General features: G+C 32.2%; 1 protein-coding gene across 1 annotated transcript in view; it reads left to right on the top strand.

Moving 5' to 3' along the window:
- Nucleotides 1-23,560, top strand: part of LOC139505989 (uncharacterized) — a gene marked incomplete at its 3' end in the record, with an annotated part of 29,266 nt that extends 5,706 nt beyond the window's left edge. The window contains exons 5-19 of the mRNA XM_071295303.1: nt 511-791; nt 1,189-1,386; nt 3,074-3,203; nt 3,407-3,441; nt 4,085-4,223; nt 5,210-5,436; nt 5,831-5,989; nt 6,764-6,959; nt 13,714-13,968; nt 14,668-14,888; nt 19,774-19,879; nt 21,295-21,447; nt 21,877-22,012; nt 22,402-22,582; nt 23,284-23,560. Of these exons, the coding sequence (XP_071151404.1) occupies nt 511-791; nt 1,189-1,386; nt 3,074-3,203; nt 3,407-3,441; nt 4,085-4,223; nt 5,210-5,436; nt 5,831-5,989; nt 6,764-6,959; nt 13,714-13,968; nt 14,668-14,888; nt 19,774-19,879; nt 21,295-21,447; nt 21,877-22,012; nt 22,402-22,582; nt 23,284-23,560 (2,694 nt within the window). The remainder of the gene's footprint in view (nt 1-510; nt 792-1,188; nt 1,387-3,073; nt 3,204-3,406; nt 3,442-4,084; nt 4,224-5,209; nt 5,437-5,830; nt 5,990-6,763; nt 6,960-13,713; nt 13,969-14,667; nt 14,889-19,773; nt 19,880-21,294; nt 21,448-21,876; nt 22,013-22,401; nt 22,583-23,283) is intronic.
- Between the last annotated feature and the right edge of the window lie 32 nt (nt 23,561-23,592).

The following is a 23,592-nucleotide window of genomic DNA, read 5'->3' as shown; positions in this document are numbered from 1 at the left end:
TTGGTTACTTTATTTATCCTTAACTTAAGTTAATTAGTCACATGCAACTTTCATCTACTAGCATGAAACCTTTATCAACAAAATATTATTCTCCTGCCTGAGAATCCCTGTTTTATTCTTAATTCTGTTGTATTTAATGTTACATAGTACGTTGTATCTAAAAACGTCGCACTATTCAAACGTCACGCCAAACCATCACACTTCAGCGAACGGACCATCGTCCTTCGGCGCGGACCATCACACTTCAGCGTGACCATCGCACTTCAGCGTCCCCATCGCACCTCCAAGACCTACATATATAATACAGTTTGGATGTAATATAGATGCAAATATACATTATTTACGTTAATAAATACCAATATAGATGTGATGTCAATCATATTTTTAATGATAGTTCCTGTGTTTTATATATATGCATCACGATTTATATTTTATGCTTCATCATTCAGTGTTTGAGAGTTGTGAAAATTAGATTAAATAAATATTTAACTGTATGATTGAATTAAATAGGTCACAAACCAGACATGTACGACATTCAGCCATTTAGAAATTTACAGTTCGCCGGAACTTGTTATCAAACAAAGCATCCAACTTGCACAGCGTTACCTATCTTAAACCTAAAATGGGCGCTCCATGGTCATCATGCTTACTACTTTACCATCAAAGCTACAAACTTAGCTGGTCTGTCAGTTACGAAAACATCGGCGAGATACATTCATGATGTACAGCTTCCTGCAGAAGGAGTAGTTACAGATGTATTACCTACATATAAAACTGGAACACAGCTAAAGGTAATACTCAAATCGTGAGTAGTAAAAATAAAACAGAGCAAAGAGCGTACACGTAGTTCATCTTTTGACTTTCACATTGAGGTTTTACAAAATCAGTTTATGTTTGTGTAATTGCTATATGTGTTTTAATATACAATGTATATAAATTGGTGTAATGTTTATACTCATGTTGTTGATATTCGCGGGTAGGAGATAGAAAAAATTTATTTTTCATTTCACAGTAGACACGTTTTTACATTTTGAACGTTATATTTAATTAACGTAACATAACTTCAATGTGATTTCCTGATTTAGATTTCTTTAGATTTAAGTCTACATAGCTTAATTTTTTCTTCTTTGAAATCCATTTTGGAAATTATGAAGTAAATAATCAAAATATTTTCCCTTTTCTTTTAAGGATAACGGAGATATAGATTTTACTATAGAAAGAACAACACTAGCAGTAGCATGGTCCGGCTTTAAACATCCTCATCAACTTGTTCATTTCAGTGCTTGTATTGGGACAGTTCCCAAAACATGTGACGTATCAGTAATGACTGCGTTATCAACAAACGATGTTCACATCTTTAATGGTTTAACTCTACATCCTTTTCAGGTACGAATTGTCGGTCTTTTTGAAGGTTTAACTAAGAAATATGTTATGACAAATGTGATGAATCAAATGTCATATTTGCATTTACACAAATTTGAAGACAAATGTACTTCCAGTGCCTCAATATGATTTTTTTTAAATACGGTGTATAGTATAACCGTAAAATTCACCTTAACATATTTGAATTGGTCAAATTTGGAACTCGTCAAGTATTTTACTTCAACTTAATTTTTGTTAGTTATCCTTACATTCGCATTGATGGAGTAACGGAGTAACATGAGTTTTGATGTCATAATATTGAATGCGGCTGATAATTTCGGATGACGAGATCATACGGATCGAATAGATATATAAATAATGTGGATTTTTTTAAATTCTATATGAAAACATTGTTGTTACGTCATTCTATTGTTTTACCCGTTCTTTATTCCAGTGATTGGACTATCATTTACTTGTATGAAACCATTATGTTACCTTTAACTGTCCAATATGTTTTAAAAAAGCCCTCCTCTTTCTTAAAAATATTGGACAGCTAAAGGTAGCATATCTGATTCGTACAGGTGAAGGATAGTTAACGTTCAATCACTGAAATAAAAAAAAACAAAAAGGTGATATATTCACGCAAAATATTTAGAGTAGTCCTTGCGCATGCAAAAATCATGATACGAATACCTGGTGTTTATTTTTCATGCAGTAATACATGTTCATATGATGAAATCATAATCTTTCAGTCAGTTTAATTGAAGTCTGGAGCTAGCATGTCAGTTAACTGCTAGTAGTCTGTTGTTATTTATGTATTATTGTCATTTTGTTTATTTTCTTTAGTTACATCTTCTGACATCAGACTAGGACTTCTCTTGAACTGAATTTTAATGTGCGTATTGTTATGCGTTTACTTTTCTACATTGGTTAGAGGTATAGGGGGAGGGTTGAGATCTCACAAACATGTTTAACCCCTTCTTTTTTTACCATTTTCCGAGTGTTCGGTCTTCGGCCTCAGACCTATACAATATTTTACAGAATGAACTGTCATCGGCTTATATCATTTACTAATTAGTCCTTGTAATCACTGAATGATTATTTTGAGTTCTTTATAACAATCATCAATTTTCTTTTGTTTATTCCTTTTTAAAGTTATTTCAGTCTTAGTTTCAAAGCCTTTAAACTGATAAAAAGATCAGGTATTAAGTCTACCTAACAAGTAGTACAATATGGTACATTTCGTTCCTTTCTCTGAGAGTATAATGAATTTACAGTAATCTGCATAAGATTTTATATGTTGAAAACACGCTATTAAACTGCGATATTGATATTTTATGTCGTAAATGTCTTGCGAAATTCTTAGACGACATAAGGTTTTTAAATAAAAATCAGAGTAATTAGATTTTTCATCAATTTCCGGATGATCTTAGCTCTTCTGACTAGTTTTTCGGTACTTTTTTTTATTTTCTAAAACGGAAAAACTTGTATCTTCCGCGGCGCAAATCTCTAAGGGCCGGTCAGTGAACCCTACTAGACGACCTAGGAAGCTTTAAGTTTTCCTTGTTTAATTTTTATAGACTTCATTACAATGTTTTCAAATAAAAAATGAATTTCTTTATTGATCATTCCGTTATTCTAGCACTGAAAGATTGGATGCTAAATGTACACATCAGCAAATTGGGTTTAATTCTATATTGATGAATTGTAGATGTATTATGTGACTATAGAAGCAAAAACAACTGCAGGGAGAGTCAATGTTAGCTCTGATGGTGCCAGAGTTCTGGACATCAACAAACATCTCACAGGGATTGTAGTGAGGAATGGCAATAACTGTTCTGGTATATTTTACTTTCAGAATCTTATTTCTTCAGTTATTCAAAATAACGAGAATAAAATAGAATGCTAATGTGAATTGAAACGCGGCTCTTGGTATTACATTTAAGGATTTGATTATCAAAAGTCACAATAGTCTACAGTAATATTTTACTTTATTAATTAAAACATAATTGTTATAAGTATTTGATTTATTTATTTTTATTAGACGCTCCGGGTCTTCAGATAAGTCATCATACACAGGTAGGTTGAATTATATTAAAATGGTGAAATTATACTGAAAAACTTTGCTTAATGAGTGGACTCCTTGCAACAAATAAGCAATTATGACCAAGAAAATATAATTAAACTAAGTAATTTTACGGCATATTGGAATGAGATGATTATGTTTTTAATTACAAACAGTTTGATCTGAAATAATGAGGTATGATCTCAACTGTATTGAGATATGAGCCGTGTAGCTGTTTATGGTCATGCTATTCAGAAGTATAAAAAATACAACAAACTACAAGTATGATACACCACATTGACAAAAATGAATAGATATGATGGACAAGGAGCCAGGATAATTTGATTTGAATGGGTTTTTTTTACAATTCTGATCCGGTAACTTTCACACAAATGGCATTTCAAGGCTTAATACTTGAGAACAAGCAAATGGTATTTTTAGGCGTAATACTGGAGAATTTCTTAACAGTTCTTTCTGCTTCTCCTGTATGAGTCACATACAGTTAAAAGGACACGCTCTGGTATGTTTTATTATCACCTACACATTTTATTTGAACTACGGATGCCTCATATTTAATACGCTAATAATTATGAATTTAAAATATATTCTAAAGATGTAGCTAGCTTCGATTATTTTTGTTTGTCTAAATATTTGAAGGACACCCGTCCAACTTGTCATGAGGACAATGAATTTCAAACTTCAACGACAACTTTAAGTGTATATTGGAACGTATTGTCTGTTTACGATCCATACATAAGAGATGCATTTGTCAAGGTAGAAGAAAGACTTGTTGGAAGTAAGTTACTGCCTTCTATTACACAATTAGTGGTAATTATTTCACAAACGAATAAAATACGAAAAAAGCAATAACAAAACAACGGGGAAATGATCGTATAAGGGAATTTATGTCATGTGATTTGGCACAATTTTAAATTAATTATCAAAATAGCTCTTGATATTTCAAACGCTCGAAAATGAAAACGATGTTGTTCATAATTCACTGTCAAAATCAATAAAATTAATTTTAGAGAGGGTCGTGTTGTTAATTGACCCTTAACAAATATTTTAAACAATTATTTGGTTTAGTTTGTTGACGAAATTATAGTTGAATGGGCAGAGGTATACTGCTCTTATTTTATTAAAATCTTTTATTTCATTGCATGGTTATTTTTCCCTACATGAAATACAGTTAAAGACTGTGAGAAGCAATGGTGGACAAGTAAAATGTATTATTTGTCTGATTGACTTAATTTTTATTATCTAGTACCCACTGCTCATGAACATTTCAGATCGTATGCTCTCCTTTCGTTTTATTTTGAGGACACATCGAATAAATAGCAGACTCGACTTTTTTTTGTTATCTGATTATTATATAATGTTTTACCCCGATGAACATAATTTGAATTGAGCACATTCATAAAAACCCGGTTTGTTGGTTAAACTCATGATGCTCAGTCTTTGGTTTTCTTTGTTTTGTTTATAACTGTAGAGTTTGCATATGAATTTGATATCTTTACCCTACCTTAAAAAAACTTTCTTCAATAAAATAATTGACCGTTGATATGAATACAAATTTGGATCACCAAAATAGCGAAACTATCAAGAGATATCAAAACCAATACAATAATTGAACATGCCACTTCTTAACATGTAACGATTCTAGCTATAAATTATCGTCAATTAATTACTAATTGTGTATGGAGGGAAACTTCCGGCTAGAATTTAAAAAAAAACTACAATCATCAGTTTTGTACTGCTATGATATTCTTATTTTCCCTTCAGATATTTGGAAAGTATTCAAAGACTACGAGTATATTGGTCGACACAAGTATGCTACGTTGAGTGATTTAGACTTAAAACCAGGAAATTCATACAGAGCTGTTGTGAAATTCTGTGCTGAGAATTTATGTTTTCCTCCTGTTAACGGTAATGGTGTAACGGTTTTAATATCTCCTCCATCTACCGGTAACATAACCCTTCAACTTGTGAATATGACAAATATGAATCAGGTACGTTAAACAAGTATGATTGTCTTAAGAAATGAAAAAGTCTAAAAACTTAAGTAAAGTTTTGAACGGTTGTTCAAACTACAATATAATATGACACAAAGACGTAGTCCGATTGCAATTTGAAAATTCAAACCATTTGTTCTCAAAAAGACATTAAAAATATATCATTTGCATATAGAAAATCAACTGTTTTAAAAGACCCTGAAATGACGAATGTAAAGCAATTCAGACGAGAAAACTAATGGCCTTATTTATGTACGAAGTGTTCACATGTGGTGCTGATCCTTATTGGCAAAATGATTTGTCGTTACATTAATACTTATCTTGTTTTTTGTATTTTTGTTGTAGTGCAAAGAATATACAAGAACAGTTCTGTATTTTCTTACTGTTTCAGCTTTATGTTACACTTGAGAAGATGTATGATCCTGATATCAAAGACCACAAAGCAGCGCAGAGTGTTGTCACATTTTATGAGTGGGCATTAGGAGATAATGTTGGATTGCATACTGTTTGGAATAAAATTGACAACTTGACTGCAGTAGACTTGGAACATGTAATTATTGTGTATTCATCTTTCCATTAATATATTTAAAGCATTTAATGTTGATAATAAACTCATCATAGATAACAGGACTTATAAAAAGGCCAAATAAAGTACGAAGTTGAAGAGCATTCAGAACCAAAATTCCTAAAAGTTTTGCCAAATACAGCTAAGGTAATCTATGCCTGAGGTAGAAAAGCCTTAGTATTTCAAGAAATTCAAAAATTTGTAAACAACGACGATACTCAACCCACACATAGGCCTTGTTAATGACACATAGGCAAAATAGTCGGCAGGCTAAATCGCAGTCGAATAGTATTGAAAAACAAAACAAATTAAAAGAAAGTGTGTGAATGCTTAATAAGGCTATCTATACTTGGTTCAGAATTAGAGGATAAATAGATAAACAATGTTACAAAAGCGTTTAACTTAATCATAATGTTTTCCATTTCAAACTAGATTATTATTATATCAGTAAAAAGTCAAATCACAAAAATAATGAACTCCGAGGAAATTCAAAAAGGAAATTCCCTTTTAAATGGCAATATCAAAAACATCAAACGAATGGATAACAACTGTCATATTCCTGACATGGTACACGCATGAAAATAGTGGATTCATCTTGGTTTTAAAGCTAGCTTTACCTCTAACTTGTATAAACTATTTGTATATGATCTCAAGATTATGCGAAATTGATATAAGATACAATTTGCAATCACTTCACTGCTATACTTGCATCATTTTCAGTTTACAATTTTATACATATGTATTGGGTTTTTTTTGTAGGCACGTTTTGTGATATATTTAAACAAAAGTTTGGATTTCTCAAAATGCCGCAAGGTTTTTATAAGAGGCTACAATAAAGCTGGAGTATGGTCTATGATTTCAAAAGAGATTAAGACGTGTACAATCCAGGATGGCGATTCTCTGATTGTACCGAATATTGTAATAGATGCTGTCGGAATTCAAGAGAAAACACTGGGTACGTTCATATCATTGAATAGAAATTGCAGTCATGTTGTGATTTATTTGCATTGTGCGCATTAAAAGGATGTATAATATATAGCTTTTTGGCCACCATTGATAATATTTTTAGTTATTAAAAACGATTGTTTCGTGATAATCTGAATTTGTTGGAGGTACAGTTGGGTGCAGACCAAGCATTACATGTAAACGGGCCTAAAAAGTTAACGCGGCGTTTACTCGCGTGCACTTCATGTAAACGCCGCGTTAACTCCGCGTTAACTCCGAAATTTTAGTAGACATAAATAGTAAACTGGCGTTTACTTTCGCGTTTACCTCCGCGTTAACGCGAAAACCGCGCGTCTTCTAATTTTGTAAAGAGTAAACGGGCGTTTACTTTCACGTTTACTTCCCGTTAACGCGAAAAAGGCGTGTCTTCTATTTTTGTAAAAAAAAAGTAAACGCCCGTTTACTGTTTGTAGTAAACGCGCGTTAACGCAGATTGACCTCGTATCCTGGATACACTGACCTAATATATCACATGATAAGGTACATCAAAATATCCATCTGTCCATTTTCGATCAACACATTGACGATTGCATTTAATGAAATGACACCTCTTTAATTAATTTATTGAAAATTAATCATTGCATATAAGAACAAAATGGAAATGCGTCCTGGACCTGTAAAACCATTCGTGAGAGGATATTAAGTATAAGAAGATCTGGCAAAAACATACTGAAGTTAGAGATGAGTTGATACGATCAGATAATGTTCAAGTTTCTAGACAGGGGATAAGTGCATTTCTACGACGTTTCCGTCAGAGTAGATCTGTTACTGACTTTAAAGTAAACACTAGACAGAAAATGTTACAGGAAGTACATCTAGAATTTATTGACGAAACAATTCGTAATGATCTAGAAATATCCGCTAGATAAATGTTTATATTTCTAATAAAAAGTGTTTTTGAATGTTAAGGTTCAAAACACATATACGTAAAATATTAAGTCATTTTAACAACATAAATAAATGTACAAATGCACACGACGATTATTTTATAAGATACACAATTAGTTAACGCGAAAAGTAAACGCGCGTTTACTTTCAAGTGCACGTAAAAATACAATTGAGAAATCTGTAGTAAACGCCCGTTTACTTTTACGTGCACGTAAAATTAAACTTGTGAAATCTGAAGTAAACGGCCGTTTACTACTGACTAAACGGACACAGAGTAAACGCGCGTTTACTCGAGTAGACATTAGAAATTTCCATTTTGACCGCGTTAACGTTAATGAAGTAAACGGGCGTTTACTAGTAAACGCGAAATTTAAAGTTAACTAACGAAATATGTGCACGCCGCGTTAACTTGCGTTTACTTTATGTAATGCTTGGTCTGCACCCAACTGTATATGTAGAATAATTTGAGTTAAAATAAGGTGTCTTTAATCTTCAATATCATCGGAATGTATAACTATGAAAGCATGTTTACATTTCATACCAGACACAACCTCAATTGAATAGGGATCTATACAGAAAACTAATAACTGAATGACAAAAGGTTATAATAGTTATCAAAGGTACCAGGATTTTAATTAAGTACGCCAGACGCGCGTTTCGTCTACACAAGACTCATCAGTGACGCTCATATCAAAATATTTATAGAGCCAAACAAGTACAAAGTTGAAGAGCATTGAGGATCCAAAATTCAAAAAGTAATAAATAATGCATCAAGCCAGTCGAAGATCAGTAGGTTTTTTTTACACTCCACTTAAATAAACCAATAAAATGTAAGCGCCACTAAGGCCGTGTTCCCATTGACATAAACTCGGTGTTGTGTAAGTGTAACTCACACGTAAACTAAACAAAATTACGTTCCAATTGATAAAACTCAATGTTTAGATGTAGTGTATATCATGTTTTGTCTACATGCAGTCGATACTCGATGTAGGCCATGTGTAGATTCAGTGTACATAAAACTAGGCATTTAAAACATTAGTTTCACTGTGCATATTTAAAGAAGAAACGATTTTTGAATAAAATTGATATTTATAGCAATTATTATAATAAAAGTTCTTTACAGAAACATTTGTCTAAACTTGATATATTTATTTGTTTTGTTTAGAAATAAAACTTAACGTAGCTTTATTAAGCCCTTATCAAGACTAAAAGCAGCATCATTGCCGAACACATAATTCATTTGAAAATTAAGGGATTTCCGAATAAACTTGACTTACACAGAAATATTTGCCACTGGTCTTTACTCAAACAACGATTCACTCATAAATGCATTACTAAAACAGTGTGAGGTAAATGTATTGTTTGTGCAGTATCTCGGATCCGTGAAATTACACTTAAAAAGTTAAAAAAAAAACAACATTACCCCCCCTTTTTTTTGCCAAATACTTCTTGGAGAAAAGTACCATTTGAACAAACAGAAAAGATAGAAATATAGTGATCCCTAATATATCAATCCTTCTTCTTCGTCTGTAAGCACGCTGTTGCAGCCTACGTTTTTTAATGCTTAATCGAGACATCTTTAGTATCTTTAAACCACTGCAAATAATCAAATTGGCTTCCATAAAGAAGCAACCCCTTTACTTCAAAAAAACAAAAGGGGGGTATTTTTTTTATTTATCTGAGTCAGAATTTTTTCCGCACAAACGTTTTACGGGTTTTTTTTTTTTTTTTTTTTTTTTTTTTTTTTTGATGCTGGTAATCAATTTTTTTTCTTCCAACATTTAACACTATAATGTATGGGGAAACTCTTGATTCAGAATATTTTTTATCATCTATAGAACCAGAATTGTTTTCTTTATCCAATTGGTGTTTGGAATATTTCCATCCCCCTATTCAGAGTCAAATGGTCGTTCCCTTACTGCTAGAAAAGTTGTCCGAAAACTTGTTTCATTCGATTCTACGTAATGAACATTTAAATGACATAGAGTTTACAAGTGTGAACGAATCTTATGTACAGGTAATTAAAAAAGCTGTATAGATGTGAACAAATTTAATGTGAAACCAATGTCCAGTACATTAAACTAATTGTAAACAAGTTTACTGTACATGGAGTTTGGTGTGAACACGGCCTAAGAAGTGCTGAAAATGGTACAATTGTAGTAAACACAAATCAATCATTGAAATTCAATATTCGAGATTTATTTTCTGACTTACAACTTAATTGAGAGAAAAAAGACCGAATGATACATATGGATTAGCATTTTAATTTATAACATACCGAAAAATAAATACAAGAGAGTTCATCAACAATAGCAAATTGGTAAACATGTATATAGATTGAGCATTAATTGTACATGTGTTTTAAGGTAGCACAATACAAAGATTTTTTTACTTCCAATAACTAACCTTTGAAATGCTGTTACTTTCTTATGAATGCATAGAAAATAATAAAAGAGGTATATATAGATAGATAAAATATAACATTTTTAAATGAATGCCATATTTTTATTATTAGCGGCAAAATCTGGGTAAGTTCACTTCAATGAATTTAGCTCTATCATCTATCATGGGCTTCAAAAGGGTGTCGCAGATTGTCTCTATGGTATTCTATTCTCTCATAAATCTCTAATTAGTGTAAACATCCTTACCACATAAAAGAAGATAATGTTTAATAAGGTGTAAAACTTGTTCTATACATTCTATTTGAAATCTGAGGTTTGATAGGTTTGTAGATGATGGCCATAGGAATAACATATAATAAAATCAATCCTCTAGGGATACTTAGCTATGCAGAAGCTAATTTCAATTGAAAGTGGAAATTTGGTGAAAAATATTTTAGACACAGTTAACATTATAATTGATTACATAATTGTTGCATAATACTAACATTGCATTAATTTGAAAGACTAATATGTTAGATATCCAAAACTACCACTTTTATAAATTTTCGAGTATTATTAAGAAAGTTACAGATTTTGGGAGTTGGAGTTATAAAATCTTTGTATTGTGCTGCCTTAATCACACCTTTTAAAAAAAAAAATCATATTGGCAGATACAGCTAGTTTCAAAGTTATATGTTTATCAAAGCATATTAATTGTTCAGCGAGAAAATTTGTGAGTTAAGAGACACGAAGAGGCACCTCTTGGTTTTATAATAATTTTTTTTTACATAGATTAGGCCGTTAGTTTTCTCGTTTGAATCGTTTTACAATATCATTTCGAGACCTTTTATAGCTGACTATGCGGTATGGGCTTTACTCATTGTTAAAGGCCGTACGGTGACCTATAGGTGACCTATATATGTTAATTTCTGTGTCAGTTTGGTCTCTTGTGGAGAGTTGTCTCATTTGAAATCATACCCCATCTTCTTTTAATATATATTGGCATGTAGTGAAAATTTCCATAAATAAATACAATATTTGGGGACAACAGCTTCCAATGTTGTTTTGTACTTTTTACTTTTTTCTTCTGGTTTGATTATTATCTAAGTTTTAATCTCATAAATTGATTAAAAAATACAAATCATGATAACAAAAACAAATTGGGAAGATTGACAGTGATGTCAGAGTAGGCGTCTTTTATTTTCCCTGTTTCCATCACCATGCAAATCTACATTTCAAGAGATAATAATCGGGAACAGGATACAATCGGTCTGAAACAAATATAAAAAAACCCTAATACATCGTAAATTACGGATGGCCCTTATCTTCTTATTATTCCTATTTTGTTAATAATCCGTAGGAAAAAATGTCTACTCTATGTAGATTTATTTACAATTGTTGTGCATGGCGGTTCAAACTCTTGACCCGTATGTATAAAGCTATTTAAGTTCAGATTTGTTCCGAATGGAGATTTTTAGCTCACCTGGCCTAAAAGGCCATGTGAGCTTTTCTCATCACTTGGCGTCCGTCGTCGTCGTCGTCGTCGTCGTTAACAATTTTTCAAACATCTTCTCCTCTGAAACTACTGAATGGATTTGAATGAAACTTAAGATGATTGTTCCTTAGTATATCCTGCACAAAATGTGCGCTTCGATTTTTGATCCGTCAAAAAACATGGCCGCCGTTACTTAAAATAGAACATAGGAATCAAATGCAGTTTTTGGCTTATATCTCAAAAACGAAAGCATTTAGAGCAAATCTGACGGGGTAAAAATGTTCATTAGGTCAAGATCTATCAGCCCTGAAATTTTCAGATGAATCAAACAAACCATTGTTGGGTTGCTGCCACTTAATTGGTAATTTTAAGGAAATTTTGCAGTTTTTGGTCATTATCTTGAATATTATTATAGATAAAGATCAACTGTAACAGCAAAAAAGATCAGCAAAGTAAGATCTACAAATAAGTTGATATGACCAAAATTGTCAATTGACCCCTTAAGGGGTTATTGTCCTTTAATGACAATTTTTCACAATTTGTTCATCATATTTGCTAACTTTAAAAAATCTTCTCCTCTGAAACTACTAAATGGATTTGGTTAAAACTTAGCATGATTGTTCCTTAGATTATCCTGCACAAAGTGTGTGCTTTGATTTTTGATCCGTCAAAAAACATGGCCGCCGTTACTTAAAATAGAACATAGGGGTCAAATGCAGTTTTTGGCTTATATCTCAAAAACGAAAGCATTTAGAGCAAATCTGACATGGAGTAAAAATGTTCATTAGGTCAAGATTTATCAGCCCTGAAATTTTCAGATGAATCAAACATCCAATTGTTGGGTTGCTGCCACTTAATTGGTAATTTTAAGGAAATTTTGCAGTTTTTGGTCATTATCTTGAATATTATTATAGATAAAGATAAACTGTAAACAGCAAATATGATCAGCAAAGTAAGATCTACAAATAAGTCAATTTGACCAAAATTGTCAATTGACCTCTTTAGGAGTTATTGCCCTTTAAAGACTTTTTTCACAATTTGTTCACCATGTTGACTTACTTTAAAAAATCTTCTCTTATGAAACTGCTGTATCAATTTCAGCCAAACTTAGGCTAAATGAGTTTCAGAGTTTCAGAGTATCTAGTATAAATTTTATATTTCATTTCCTTGTATGTCAAGAAACATAGCTCCTATGGCTAAAATAGAACATAGGAGAAAATGATTTTTTTTTGCTTTTGAAGAAAATAGGACGATTCAAAGAACATTTAAATAAATTGAAAAGCCAAAATAATCATTGATGAGAGATTAAACCAAAAAAATTCAGGTGAGCGATTCAGGCTCTTGAGAGCCTCTTGTTTTAAATGTCAAACGATAAATTAGTACTACGATTTGATTTCTTAACTTAAGTGGTTTTATGCATACGTACTCAGAAGTCGAAGACAAACTTCCAATTTCATGGTAGATAAACTTCTGTGTTACACTTTTATATTATTTATTGCACTTTTTGCTGTATAACAAGTTATTTGACAAACATCGTGCGTCATCATCACCTGGAAATCCGGGTCAAATATAATTCTTATACCAACCATTTAGGAAATTATGACAGGACATCAAATGCAAGCTTATTAAATAATACAAATGTGTATTCTGCACCTACTCTCATTGCCAATTGTAAATGTAAGATCAGATATGAAACTCACTTAACTGTATATGTTGTATTCTTTATTTTAATTTGAGGTCAAATATGAAATAACAAATATTTGATAAATTTTTTTGAATTAAGAGATCGACAAGTGTGTCCTCAGATATATAAAAAGATGCAAGTGGAATGATATTTCTGATTAATTTATCAATAGTTTCAACCATTAAATATCGAAATGACGTTGTATCCTATGTAAAGTGATGTTAAAATTAAAAGTGAAAACTGTCGAATGTTTTAGACGGTGAAATACTTGATGGATATGGACATGACATCATCTTAGAGGAAAACGGTAGATGGGAGGTACCTGACGTTGACTATTCACCTTATAAGAACATAATCTCTGCAACATGGCCATTATTACGTCACAAAAATTATACCTGGGCTGTGATCGACTCAGAAAATTTAGATGTCACAAGTTATTACCAGGATGATGCAAAGCTTCAATTGAGGGATCCATGTTCGCACCCTGATTCTGTTAAATGTGGATTTACAGGTACAAACTAATTCAATTCATTTCCGAATAATTATTCTGTATTCTATTTATCTTATCAAATATATTATATTACCTTTTGTGTATATCAAAGATGTCAAAGAATTAATTAAGTCATGTTGTAACATTTTCTGTGTTCGTGTGAGGAAAAGAACCCATATTGTAAAACAATTAATATTAAAAATCAGTAAACGAAAAAAACGAAAAATGATACAAGGAGACAACAACTAAACAAGACCAACGGATATTTACGTAAACAGCTACAGGTTATTACATTGTATATGTACTGACTTGAACTTTACGAAAACTCAATACGGTATAATAAGCTAACATGAACCGCAAGTTAGAAACACTGTAGAGCAACACTTCAAAAAGAAGCAACTAACGACTCAAATTAAAGTTAATAACATTAAAGTAAAATCAGCGCTTCGGCAAAACCTAGAGCAGTGGTGTCTCATTAGTGCCAAATCACAGAACAAAAACTGTAATATTCAGTTACATAAAATGTGATCAAATACGAACGACACTCATCCACAAACGAACAAAATGACATAAATTTACAATGAACCGATATAGCAGTATAATCAGTTACAAAAGGCTTGTTTGAAGACAAATATCACAAGACTTAAACAGCAATTAGTGCAACGTTATGGAAATCATTATATAGCCCACCATTAACATATGCATTCCAACATTTTATAGAAAAAGAATACATTAACGCTATATTCAGCACTAAAGACGAACTAGAACATGGTAAGCGATACATAGTGTGTATCCATGCACCAAGGAAAGAGGTAGAATATGAGAAATGGACAGAGGTTTTATACGAAACAAATATCTGTAGTGATGGAGTAACGGTTGATCTAACACCACCTACACCTGGTCATGTTTGGATTGGCATTGATCATAATAGGCAATACCAAGTAAGACACATGTGTTATATTCTATATTATTCATAAATATATGCCTAGATTAGTATGCCGTCCATTATCACTGAACTGGTATACATTTTTGTTTATTGACCACGCATCCTGGATGCGGGAGTTTCCTGCTGCATTAAAGACCCAAAAGTGGCCTTCGGCTGTTGTCTGCTCGTTGGTTGGCTTGTTTTCTCTTTGACACATTCCCCATTTCCATTCTCAATTTTGTTATAGTTTGTATTTATATCAATTTGAAATAACAATAATAGTTATACATGTAGAAAGTCCAGGATACATTTGAAGCATGGTTCTGCATTAGAGAAGAAATAGCTAATCCTCGCTCCCATCGTAAATACGGAAATTCGTATAACATTTGTCGTAAAACAACATACTAAAATGAATTCTTACATGTGATTCAAAACAAGTTACATGCATACATGAACTTACATGTATTGAACTTTTCCGTGTGCAGAAACGAGTGAAGAAAAGTGAATCTCTCTATTTTCAGTTGTGTAATACCGAATTTTTACTTTTCCTTTTTTCGGGAAAGATATTGTATAATAATATTATTGTTCCTTTTTTATAAACTTATTTAGACGTTTTGCTGTATTAATGTAACTTTCTGTAGCAATTTTAACGGACAAGGTATACATTTTTATTAGGTAGATAGATGAATAAAGAGACGCAATCATTACTTGAACACATCTAAACCGAACAAAAAAACCAGAACACACGACAAATAATGCGGCATTACATAACTTTTATCTAATAAGTAACATTTTGTTTTCAATTATTACTCTTTTTTCTTTATATAAATTATAAATAAACTAATATTAAGTGCCACTTCAAATACGGTATTACCTAAATTTAAATTAAAATTTGGCGACTCATTCGCTCATTTTGAGAATAGGAATACAAAATAAACCTTGAGAGAATCTATATAACTGTTGTGTTTTTGTCAATTTGGATTCAATATATTTGAATGATATATGAAAAGATCCCTATAACTGATCAACTCATAGCATGTAGAATAATATGTTGTGAACAAACAGAAATACGAAAATAACTAAAGGAGGGAAAATAATGTGCCCTCCCGATTTGTGATAGGTGGCAGCTTCACGTCTAGCGTCAAATTATTATGCATATTCATGACAAAAATAGTAATGTTATATGAACATCAACAGTGCTTTGTATTGACCGACACGTTGAGTCAGAATTATAGAATGTAAGTTCACAAGGTAACAGTCCGCGTGGAAACATACCACCTAACTCGAGCACAATATTCCGACTCCGAGCCGACTCGGTCTTTGCTGTAATCCCTAAAAGGTGCGTACTCTGGCAATACGTTATAAATATCAATTATACTCTTGTTTATTCGACCTGGCCGTGTTTCAAATCCTTAACCTCGAGAAGACTGAGGCAGTTATCTTAAATGTAAAAACGTACATAGACATAAGTTCTTACAATAACAAACGGGTACACTGTCTTTACACTACAATGAACACAAAGTTATCATAAGCACTTACGTTGTGCTGATTTAATAATTAACAAACGTTGTTTTGCTATCTTGATAATAAAGATATATCAATATTATAAAAAAAGTGTTAGGATTGATCATAGTATCGATTTTTACACGAGTCATACATGACTCATTGAGTGTGTGTCATAATTATATATGTCATAAAATGAAAACAAAACTAAAAGTAATAAAAATGACAAAAATGGCCCACCTTAAAATGTGTAACAGAACATTTACATACAATATAGGTTTTAAAAATCCAGCATTTATTGATTTGGAATTAAGCATATTCATGCATTTTAAAATTTGATTTCAGGTAGTTAATTTGAATTAAGATAATAGGTTTGTGGAAAAACGGTGAAATTTTCTTATTTTAAGTGCAATGTAATATGAAGAGCTATTTTGATTTGATGACGCTGCCGTCAGTACCATGGTTGACGGGCGGTGAAATTTGCCATAAAGGTGTTGTCATCGTAGTCGACGTTCTTCTGGATATTTAAATTTTTATTTTACACATTTATCTAGTAGTAGTTTAGAAAAGGAATAACAGTACTGTGTCGATGGTTTTCCACCGTCTTTGCGGATTTGGCACTTGTTATACTTCCCAAACAGAAATGTTATTACTGTATTATTAGCCTTTTGTAGTTTATAATGTAGCATATTGATCTATTGTTATACAAATTCATATCTAATAAAATTTGTAGATTTAGCTAACAAAGTCCTTATATTTGTATAAAGTAACATTCGTTTATAGTGCAAAATTGTTTTAACGTTAAATAAGCTACAATTAAAAATTGCTTGCTAGTCCCTCTTTGTGATTAATATTAGATAACTCTGGTTAATTTCCTAATCAATCTATCATGAAGGGGAGATAAATAATTGTATCTTTATTTATAGTCTTTTTAGCTCACCTGGCCCAAAGGGCCAAGTGAGCTTTTCTCATCACTTGGCGTCCGGCGTCCGTCGTCGTCGTCGTCCGTTGTCGTCGTCCTGCGTCCGGCGTTAACTTTTACAAAAATCTTCTCCTCTGAAACTACTAGGCCAAATTTAACCAAACTTGGCCACAATCATCATTGGGATATCTAGTTAAAAAATTGTGTCCGGTGACCCCGCCAACTAACCAATATGGCCGCCATGGCTATAAATAGAACATAGGGGTAAAATGCAGTTTTTGGCTTATAACTCAAAAACCAAAGCATTTAGGGCAAATCTGACATGGGGTAATATTGTTAATCAGGTTAAGATCTATCTGCCCTGAAATTTTCAGATGAATCTGACATTCCGTTGTTAGGTTGCTGCCCCTGAATTGGTAATTTTAAGGAAATTTTGTTGTTTTTGGTTATTATCTTGAATATTATTTCAGATAGAGATAAACTGTAAAAAGCAATAATGTTCAGCAAAGTAAGATCTACAAATAAGTCAACATGACCAAAATGATCAGTTGACCACTTTAGGAGTTATTGCCCTTTATAGTCAATTTTTAACCATTTTTCGTAAATCTTAGTAATCTTTTAGAAAAATCTTCTCCTCTGAAACTGCTGGGCCAAATTATTTGAAACTTGGCCACAATCATCATTGGGGTATCTAGTTTAAAAATTGTGTCCGGTGACCCCCGCCAACTAACCAAGATGACCGCCATGGCTATAAATAGAACATAGGGGTAAAATGCAGTTTTTGGCTTATAACTCAAAAACCAAAGCATTTAGAGCAAATCTGACATGGGTAAAATTGTTAATCAGGTGAAGATCTATCTGCCCTGAAATTTTCAGATGAATTGGACAACCTGTTTTTGGGTTGCGGCCCCTGAATTGGTAATTTTAAGGAAATTTTGCTGTTTTTGGTTATTATATTGAATATTATTATAGATATAGGTAAACTGTAAACAGCAATAATGTTCAGCAAGGTCAGATTTACAAATAAGTCAACATGACCAAAATGGTCAGTTGACCTCTTTAGGAGTTATTGCCCTTTAAAGTCAATTTTTAACCATTTTTCGTAAATTTTATATATCTTTTACTAAAATCTTCTTCTCTGAAATGCTGTGCCAAATTGATCCAAACTTGGCCACAATCATCTTTGGGGTTTCTTGTTTAAAAAATGTGTCCGGTGACCTGGCCATCAAACCAAGATCGCCGCCACGGCTAAAAATAGAACATAGGGGTAAAATGCAGTTTTTGGCTTATAACTCAAAAACCAAATAATTTAGAGAAAATCTGACATGAAGTAAAATTGTTAATCAGGTCAAGATCTATCTGCCCTGAAATTTTCAGATGAATTGGACAACCTGTTTTTGGGTTGCGGCCCCTGAATTGGTAATTTTAAGGAAATTTTGCTGTTTTTGGTTATTATATTGAATATTATTATAGATATAGGTAAACTGTAAACAGCAATAATGTTCAGCAAAGTAAGATCTACAAATAAGTCAACATGAACGAAATGGTCAATTGACCCCTGTAGGAGTTATTGACCTTTGTAGTCAATTTTCAATCTGCTTCCTTTGTTTAATATTCACATAGACCAAGGTGAGCGACACAGGCTCTTTAGAGCCTCTAGTTTAAAAAATAATGAACGGTTCTTTATATTGGTATACTTTCATAAATTTTAAATGTTTCAAATTAATGAAATTATATTCGTATATCAATGTTTTTGATACACCAATAACACAAACTGAAATATATTGAATTGATACATTTTGTAATTATTCAAAATTATATCAGAAACCTATACTTAATTATGAAATAATGAACCTGTTAAAGGGAGACAATATTCGCATAACCTTTTTTCGAATCGGCACATAATACAAAGGAATGTCACTCTTCAATGAAGATTCTAAATTATAAATATAACCAAAAGTTGTCATTCATGGGATAGTGAAGACTAATGAAAGCTAACCCACTGGAAACAATATTTCTTTGAAATTTTTTAAAACTTCCTCAAAAAAATGTTCGAGCCACTTGACCTTCGCAGCTCATAATTAACGTTTTTACACGAAGTTAAAGATTATTTGCTTCTCAAAGTGTAAGACGCAATAAAAATCGTATGCTTGCATTATCTTACCCAAATACAGATTTAAATAAGTCCTGAACATTTCGACATTTGTTTGTTTATTTTTATCAATACCGGTTTGTAAACAATTAACAAATACATGTTAAGATCCGACTAAATACCTTTATCCCGATATCGTCAGGTAAATATGCTATATAATGTTCAACAACTTCGCCAAATCGGATAATATTCATATTTGTGGATCTGTCAAGCTTGAAAGAAAGAAATTGTACCTGCATACTGTTGGTCAAACCCTGATATCTATAAATTTTGATCAGCTGTTTAATTCATGTAAATAATCCTGGTACCTTTGATAACTTTTAGTCTTCATCGTCAGACATTTTCATAAGTTGGGATTCATTTACTGATGTAGAAGAATATAAAAAGACTGTCCATAATTCAGGAATCAAAGAGTACCAAGTTGGAATTGGTAAGTATCATTTAAATGACTTACAATATTTATTTTATGAATTTAATTTAAATTAATTCGCCATAAATATATCATTAACCCTCGAGCAATGATGTTTATCTGAAAGATTGCTTAATTAGTGTTTTACGACACTTCTAGTGAAAGCTTGTATTGATGGCAGCAGCGGGGTGCATGGAGAGAACCATCTACCTTCGTAGGAAAACTGACAATCCCAGTGAATTAAGATTGGAGTCGAGTGAACCTTGATCTGAAATAAAAAATAACAAAATAGTTTTTTTCATTATATTTCCAGACAACTATAGGGTTCAATTTATTACATTTGTCTATGTTAATAATGACGTGGTTAAGTCAAATTGATTTCGGACTTTGAAAAGCCACTTATTATTGAAATCATACGTTTGAGACAAGGTTCACATGTTTAACACCGCCGCAATGTTGCGCCTCTGGCCTTTGTTAGTCTTGTATGATTTTTAATTTTAGTTTCTTGTGTATATTTCGGAGTTTTTTTAAGGGGCTAGCTGAAGGACGCCTCCGGGTGCGGGAGTTTCTTGCTACATTGCAGACCTATTAGTGGCCTTCGGCTTTTGTCTGCTCTATGGTCGGGTTGTTTTCGCTTTGACACATTCCCCATTTCCCTCTTCAATTTTATTCACGTGGACCCCATGGCTAACATGAATGCGTTTTTAACTCAAAATTAATACGGAGTACAGACAAACCTGTGCAGCTGGAATTTTGTTAAGGCATGGTATGCACTAGGTCAATAGAATTAGGATGGGTTTAAGAGTGCATCATACTTTTTGTCTTTGCAGAAGATGATAAAACTTACACATAGTTGAGTTTCATTAAATGGTCCATTCAGTGTAACAGTTTAAATCTCCAATAATTAACAGGTATCAATGTACCTCTTTTGTCGATATCAATCAATACAGCTTACTTCAAACAATACCTGTGGGAAAGTTCTCAATCCTCTTTGTGAAATTTCTTTATTTTGAAAACTTTTGTTGGAGCACTTAGTTAAGTTTTAAATTTTCTTATACATAAAACAAAATGCATTTGAACTTATTTGATCATGCCATGGCTGAACAATTTTCAAGATACCTAGGTTTGTCTATAAGCAAAGTAAAGTTTTATTTTAAAACATAGCCATTTTCGCCAAAGTACCATATAAACCTGAAGAGCCCTGCTCATCCATAAACGGAATAATGGAGTGAAAATTTTAATATGATATAAACAATCTGCTCACAAGGTCTCAAGCCATTCAATATCTATTCAAAGCAGATATTTCCGTTTTTCATCATTATTGACTACAAGTTACTGTACCTTTAATTTTTACTTGATATACAGCCCTAAATAAGAAATGTATACAACACACATTTGATTTGTAAACATAACTATCTGTTGTATTTACTATTAAGGATCAACAAAAGGCGGAACAGATATATTTCCGTTCACATCAGTAGGACTTGTTAACCATTACACGATACACGAACTACCATTTCAAGATGGACTACATTCACAAAGAACACTACGGCTACAGAACGGTCACGAGTATTACGCTACAGTTAAAGGTATTCTGACAATGCATTCTTTAGCTTCTTATTATTCTCTTTTTAGAAATCTCAATAACTTCATATTGATAATTTCGCATTCATTAATTTTTTTTATATTATTTCTCTTCTTGATGGTGCATGTAAAATTCTGCGAATTAAGTTTACTTATTTCCATATTTGATAATGACACTAATATTAAATAAACAGAAAAACTAGTGTATCATAATTACAAATATATTTGTTTTTGGCTTGCATTAAGTTTCTTTTTTCTTATGCAAAATACACATATATAATACGGATAAGTGTAAAATGTTCAACATTATAAATGTGCTTCGGTCTAAGCTTTTCCCCACCAATGCACGTTGAATATATCCAAACGAAAGACACATGCCTTACTTCATTTTTACGTTAACAGTCATGCTTGATAAATCAATTTCTTGTTTACAGGGCTGGACTTTGCAACAAGAAGTTCGACAGCCGATTCACACCCTGTTAAGATTGACAACACTCCACCAGAGAAGACTGTCCAACCAATAACTATAAAGGGGCGACACATGTCGGATCTGAGTGAAATAAATGCTTGGTATATTGACCTTACATGCGATTAAGAAAATCTGATAGGAAGTTATAACCTCTTATCTTGGAGTTATTTTTGTAAATTATCATTGTATATAGGGAATACAAAACAGCATTTTACGATTGTTTCAACAGATATTAACTGAAACATTTGTATTTTATAAATTTTATGTATCTTTTCTGAAATGACAAATTCGGAAGAGTCTAAATAATAAAGCCAACTTATTGTAAACTTTTTAGTGAAAGTTTCAGATTTTTAACTTTTTTTTTCGACTGCCAATTATTCTTTTCTTGTCAAAAGTGCTATCATATTCATTTTGATGTGAATTGTTTAAAAGTTGGGCCATACACACTGTTTTATGACAAAGTTTAAATGGAGTGGTTTGTTTTTCATAGCTGGAGAGATGTATTCATTGACAAAGAGAGTGGAATAGATCATTATCTGTGGTCTGTTGGTTCTCATCCTGGACATGACGATATCATCCCATTTACAAAGACCACACTAGATTGTGGAGTATCAGCTGAAGATAAAACTATCAATATTCACGAAGGCCATGCTTATTTCATCACAGTTAAGGTAAACAAAATATCAAAAGGAATAAGAATAACCTTTACATTACTTGTTTACTTACTTACTTACTTACTGCCGTTGTACATCATTGTACCTTAATTTTTGGTAATTATTAAAGCAAATTGAATAAATATTACCATGATATTGCTAAGAGTGATACGTTACATTGTACATGTGACTTCACATTATATTTTTTACTCAACCACTTTCATGTATCTTCATGCTGTATGATGATACTTTCCCTTTGATACCATAACAACTGTTATATCCAAAATTTCCGTGAATATTATTGACGGTCATTTTCCTGTCATAACAATTTGGATTATCACCCTACATTTTTGGTAATTGTATAAAAACCAAAAAGTAGTATATAATAAGTGTGTATAAGAAAACAAACTTTTGCGAGAAGTGTGCGAACTGAAATTCGTAAATTGTCAATGCTTAGATGTTATGTAACGAACACATCAAGGCTTACATTATATGTATTGCTGCCAGTGTTTGTATTATTTGTAGTAACACACAACTATTCCTAAACTTTTAATGCAGTTAGAGTATCCTTTTTTTAGAATTATGCCTGATTTATGATTTATCGTATCAATTTTTTTGTTTTGTTTACTCTTGTTGCAATGTCTATGAAATGTACCCATATTTTCTAGAACGACAAGAAATAGAGTTTGATGGTTAACGACAACCTTTGATATTTGTAGGCTATAAATAGAGCCAATTTAATAAGCACTGCTTCCTCTTGGGCTTACGTATATGACATGTCGCCCCCAGTTGCTGGACATGTGTATGATGGTAGTAAAAAAACAGCTACTTCATATATGAAAGATATAGATTACCAAACAGATGTGAAGACTCTGTCAGCCTACTGGGAAGGATTTCACGATCCACATTCTACCATTAAGGCATATTTTGTCAGCATCGGGACCTGTCAAGAATGTGAAGATGTATTAGTCAATCAGGATATAGGAATATCTAATAGTAAGTATAATTTGGTGTTGTTTAAACAATGT

The sequence above is a fragment of the Mytilus edulis genome, unplaced genomic scaffold (genome assembly GCF_963676685.1).
Source record: "Mytilus edulis unplaced genomic scaffold, xbMytEdul2.2 SCAFFOLD_833, whole genome shotgun sequence".
Classification (NCBI taxonomy): domain Eukaryota; kingdom Metazoa; phylum Mollusca; class Bivalvia; order Mytilida; family Mytilidae; genus Mytilus; species Mytilus edulis.
Note: the sequence above shows the minus strand (reverse complement) of the source record. Positions and strands in the feature narration are given on the sequence as shown.